Raw genomic sequence first — 5,629 nt, 5'->3', positions numbered from 1 at the left:
GTATTTTCCTGGCATCATCACCTTTAATCCTCAAGTAAATTTTCAAGACAGAAACCAATTTTTTTTGTTTTTAGGTAAGGGCAACTTTGGCTAAGTTCTCCAACATCTTTAAAGGCAGAACAGGCACTGACAGATCAGATCTGTCATTCTTGATTTCATGGCCTCAACACTACACTTGCTTTTTTGCTGATAGCTTCAAGCCTCTGACCATTACCTGCCTCTGTACTGGAGGAAAAATAAAGGGGGATGGGGGACAACACCCTTGTGGCTTGGAAAGGAAGGTTCCATGCTCAGTGCCTGCAGCAGTGTTACCACCTCTTCATCCCCTTTTCTTGTCTGCACTTTGCTCTGAACACTTGCTTCTTTGCTTCCTGTTTTCCTTTTCCCTGTTTAAGACAACAGGAAGGGAAGGGCAGCAGAGGGGAGCCCCCACCTCAGGGACGGGGCTAATTTTAGAAGAGAATCCCCTGGCAGAGTAAGTGGGGGAAGGGACTAGAGCTATGAAATTCAACCTGATACTCTCATTCAAGGGCAGGTGGGAAGGACACCGACTCCAGTTCAGACAGGCATTGCTCTGTTTATTCCCTAGCACACACCTCCTCTGTCTTTGCTATCCTAGAAATGGGTACTTACACCTGTGATTCCAGTCACTTAACTTCTGCGGGACCTTTGCATTCCACCTTCTCTTGAAACTACCCATCTGCTCTTGTATGTAGTACAACTAGTTTCCATGCTCTTTGGCTCCCGATGTTCTATCCAGAACTCCTCTTGATCTGGAAATATGCTTCAACTTAGATGTCATCCAGTCACCCCCTCACCCCTGCCTTTTGTTTTCTGAGACAAGGTATCACTGTGTAGCCCTGACTGGCCTGGACCTCTGAGATCTACCTGCCTGTGCCTCCCAAGTGCTTGAATTTAAAGTGTGTGCCACCATGCACAGCCAAGGCTCCCGCTCCTTATTCCTCAGCAACATTCCAGAGCTGTTTACTACCCAATGCTGCCATAGATTTCCTGCCTCTTACCAAACCTCCCTAGCCTGCATGCATGTGCACACCTGGCCTCTCCAGGTGTGTACCCCAAATACTCTCCACCTTATAGTTCACTGTTCGCATCTTTTCACGGCCAACCTGGAATTTACTAACTTTTTGCTTACTTCAGAAAACCTTAAATCTAATTTGGGCCAAGTGAAAAATTGAATCCCACTATCTTCCCTCTTCTCCCTCCTAGTGTAGCTCTGCCTGTGACCTAGAAAGCCAGAACCACCACTGCTTGTTCCTTCATCCTATCTGACCACAAGAAAGAAATCCCAGTTATGCCAACTTCAGCATATTAAAAAAGATAGTAGCTGGGCGTGGCAGCGCACGCCTTTAATCCCAGCAGTCAGGAGGCAGAGGCAGAGGCAGGCGGATCTCTGTGAGTTCCAGGACAGCTGGGGCTACATGAAGACCTTTAATCCCAGCACTGGGGAGGCAGAGGCAGGTGGATCTCTGTGAGTTCAAGGCCAGCCTGGTCTACACAGTGAGTTCTAGGACAGCTGGGGCTACAGGGGGACCCTGTCTCAAAAAGACCTCCCCCCAAAAAAACCCATAGTGGCAATGGCATAAGAGAATTTTTTTCAGCTCTAGGTATGCCTTGTGAGGGGGAGGAAATATGTAGTTTAAGGGTCTAAGAAAATTAAAGTATGTGGGCCTCAGCAGACTGTGAATCTATAGAAACAGATACCAAGCACACGTTAGTTACAAACATCAACATTTATTTGGCACCTGATGGCGATACAAAATCTTGGCAGTGGGAGGCATAAAGGTTCTATCACTCAAATATATGCATTCTACACTGACCCAAACTCAGGCTTTGGCAGCAAGTCTTCAAACTACCTGGTTCACAAAACAAACATTAACTGAGCACCTTGACTACCACAGGCCTAGCAGTAGCTAGGCACCCCTAGAGATGTAAAGGGAGTTGTCTCACACATATGTCTTTAAAGAGTTTAAAAACAAACAAAACCCAGTGGATAAAAAAAATTTGAGAGTATAAACACTATCTCTGAACATTGTAAAATGAGAAATTTGCTAAAAAGTAGGCATCTAATTAGGGTTAGCTACTTTCCCCTTTCCTTCATTCAACAAACATTCATCAAAGACCTAGTAAGTGCCAGGTACCGGGTACACACTAAGTAAATCTGCTCTCCTGGAGGTTTCAGCCTAGCAGGAAGGGTAAAAATGAATAAGCAAAACGAGCAAAATGCAGTAAGAACAAGGAAGGAACCTGATACAGTAACAGAGAGGTACAGAAGACTGTTATGGTCTGAGAAGACCTCCACAAGACTTGAAGAGTAAGATGCTACCCTGAGGAGAAGTGGATGAAGAGCTCAGAACACCCCAGAAACTGAGAGGGGCTGGAACACAGGGAGAAATCACCATTTAATGAGACTTAAAGGGCAAGTAAGAGCCAGATCTCATAAAGCAGGTTGAGGAGTTTGAATTTTATATACCACCGGTGTAACAGGAAGCTACAGTACAGTGTTCCAAGCAGGACAGTAACATCACCATACATTAACAACCCAAAACTACTCCGCTATGTGGAGAATAAACTGGAGGGGAATCAAAATGGAAATGCAAAAGGTTTTAAAGAACAGGAAAAGGTCATGAAAGCAGATAAAGGTTTTGGGGGTAAAGGAATACCATGCATGACAATGCCCTCATGAGAACAGAGAGAAACAATGAGGGGGAGAGGGAGGGCCACACGAAACTAGAACAGGTGGGAACAAGGTGCTACTGTACACCTCGAATGGCCAAAGATTGAGCAAAGGAGTATTTCAGACAGACTTGGTAGGAGCAGAGAGCAGGATGAAGTGCAGAGGGGAGAGATGCCCAGCAGGGGCGGAACGGCTAGCGAGCTTATCTAGAGACCAGAGACTAGGCTTAACTGCATGCAAGAGAGCTCAGCAAGGAAGAAACGGAGACAGGTCAGGCTGTGAAGACACATGGCTCTCACTTGCCACCCTTTTTCTGTTGATATTCTCTGCAAGACTCATTTCAACGACAGTTCAAAGAAAGCATGAGCAAGGAAGATTTCTAAGACATCCAGGGACGTGGCATGGAGACCCAAGTTCTGCTCCAAGGCCGGGTGCACAGAGCCAGGAGGAGCCAAAAGTAGAGCTAGAAGACTGTCCTTCGCCTAGGCCTGCCACTCACAGGAAGGCACAGGCTCTTCTGCTCACAGCAGCAGGGTATGTCTCATTCCGCTGCTTCTTCAAGCTAGCGAAAATGTCTGCCTTAAATTGGGACGTCTTCCAAATTCCCACCAAGGAATAAATGGGGTTGAAGGGGGGAAAAAAAAAAAAATCAAAGGTAGGCGATACCTCTGAGCTATCTTAAGTGGTATAATAAAACCAATGATCAAAGTGCTCCCTAAAAGCCCTGGGTATAGAAATATGAAGACTGAGCAATGATACTGTGTTCACGTCATTTGCCAGGCTCCCTGGCCGTAGCCAAAGCTCCTGGCAATAAATCCATTCGGAGCTCACTCTAGAGGGAAAGAGCATCACACAGGAGGAGCTGCTTCAGGGCTCTCATACCCAAAGATGGAGATGACCAACACAGGCCTGAAGAAGCCTAGGAGATTCCATATCCCTGAGGGGTAGAACAAAAACCATCCCGAAGAGAAGGCTGGATTGCGCCTCCAGTGGTCCAGTGGCCTCCAACAGCGTGGACAGCAGAGAGCTTGCATCACGTGGGTGGGTGGCCCGGGAACAGGTAGAGGTGATGGCACAAAGTGCTACAGTACTCAGACATCTCCTTGCACCGGTGGAATTCTGTGCCAGGGGCATAGCCCTCACGCTCCTTGATAAGAGCATTCACCTGGGAAAGCAGAAGCAATGATCCAGAGTCTGAGATTACCTTGTGCTTCCATTGCAGAGCCTAAATACAAGGGTAGACCACAGCAAACCGAAAGGCAAGAAGGAGGAGCAACACTTGACGGAAAGGCTATGGAGTCAGAGCTAACTTACCTTAACCAACATGTCAGCCACATGCATGTCACAAGCTCTTTCAGAGAAAACCTGAGCAAGCGCCTCGATGTACCAGGAACCCCGTTTGGTGTTCCGCATGGCAGCAGTGCCTGCAACCCGAGGTGTAAAGGTCATGGTGAATCCGCACACAGCTAGACTTCCCCAGCAATTTGTTTGTACCCTCTCCAGTTAGAATATCAGTACGAAAAACCCAGGTCTAGACTCTTCTGGAGTTGTCTTTGGGAACTCAAAATACCTTTGAGGCAGGCATAACCACATATCATGTCCGAGCGAGTGGGCAGTCTCATCCTCACTGACTCCTCTTTGCCAGCATCACTCTCCTCACACCCGGGTGAGCCCACACGGTTCTTTCCATCTTGCTGGTCAACTCCACGATCGGTTTCATCTGTGGAAAGACCAACAAAACAGATAAAGATGTTACTTCCTCTCATCTCTCACAGGCCTGAATAGGTAAACCCAGGCTCCCTACAATCTTGACTGGAGAGCCATTTCAGCTGCTGCTTCCAACCTATGGCTAATGAATTTAAAAAAAAAAAAAAAAAAAAAAAAAGGAAAAAAGGATTAAAACTTAATCAAAGAAATGACATCTTGTTACTTTTACTGTTTTTTGCTTGTTTTTTGAAACAGGGTCTCACTATGTAGCTGACAGTCTCATTATGTAGCGGAAGTTGGCCTTGAACTCCTGGTGCTGAGTGCTAGGCTTATAGGCATGTGTCACCACTCCTGGCTAAATATTTTTTACTTATTTTTAGTAGTGCTTGGGGCTGAACTCAGGGTCTCAGGGCTTCACACATGCTAAGCAAGTGCTTTCCCCCTTCGTTATACACCCAACCCTAAATTTAATTTTTTTTTTTCTTTTTTTGAGACTGGGTCTCCCTATAGCTCAGCTGGCCTAGAGCTCTCAACAAAGACCAAGCTGGAGTCAATCAACAGAGATCTGCCAGCCTCTGCCTCCCAAGTGCTGGGATTAAAGGTGTGTACTACCACAAATGACTCACTTTAAAAAAAAAAAAAAAAAAAAAAAAAGGATAAAAGGATTACTTTCCCAACATGCATCCACTGCTCAGGTGAGTGCCTTCTAAAGGCCAGGCACATGCACCTATACACATGGTCTGAACAGTTTCCATTCTGTGTAAGACAGAGAAAGCACCAAATTAAGTACTCCTTGTAAATGGAGTTAAAAATCATCTGTTTACTTGTTCAGTTAGTAACGAATAGAAACAACACTCTTTGCCGTTATGATACAACAAAATATTACTGATATTCATTCATAGGCAAAAAAAACAAACAAACCAAAAGTCAGATTGCTATACACACACTACATAAAAATTACAGCCTCAAACTATGTAAAAGATCAGAGGTTTTTCAAGGTGGTTTTCACATTTTAAAATCATTTACTACTTCTTTAAGTTTATAAGACAAATTATAGCAGGTGTCCAAGATTTAAGAGAAATTGAAAAGATAAAGAACTTAAAATGGAAAAAGAATAGAAAAGACTAGCAGATTGCAGTTTGTTTTAGGGTCAGGCAGGGGTAAAGTCTTAGAAAAGGGCTACAGGTCAATACACCAAGATAAGGATATTGCCCTTTTACAGCACTT

At 45.0% G+C, this 5,629-nt stretch overlaps 1 protein-coding gene across 2 annotated transcripts in view; it reads right to left on the bottom strand.

Moving 5' to 3' along the window:
- Positions 1–1,736: 1,736 nt before the first annotated feature.
- The window catches only part of Casp2 (caspase 2), a 19,442-nt gene continuing 15,549 nt past the window's right edge, over positions 1,737–5,629 (bottom strand). The window contains exons 9-11 of one of the 2 annotated variants that reach the window (XM_008828618.2): positions 4,266–4,415; positions 4,010–4,119; positions 1,737–3,860 (exon numbers count right to left, since the gene is read on the bottom strand). In XM_008828618.2, coding sequence (XP_008826840.1) covers positions 3,729–3,860; positions 4,010–4,119; positions 4,266–4,415 — 392 coding nt within the window. In that variant the 3' untranslated portion in view covers positions 1,737–3,728. Of the gene's footprint in view, positions 3,861–4,009; positions 4,120–4,265; positions 4,416–5,629 lie in introns of those variants that run through there. The other variant, XM_017797030.2, reaches the window with a different exon arrangement.

The sequence above is a fragment of the Nannospalax galili genome, unplaced genomic scaffold (genome assembly GCF_000622305.1).
Source record: "Nannospalax galili isolate Female #2095 unplaced genomic scaffold, S.galili_v1.0 scaffold233, whole genome shotgun sequence".
NCBI lineage: Eukaryota > Metazoa > Chordata > Mammalia > Rodentia > Spalacidae > Nannospalax > Nannospalax galili.
Note: the sequence above shows the minus strand (reverse complement) of the source record. Positions and strands in the feature narration are given on the sequence as shown.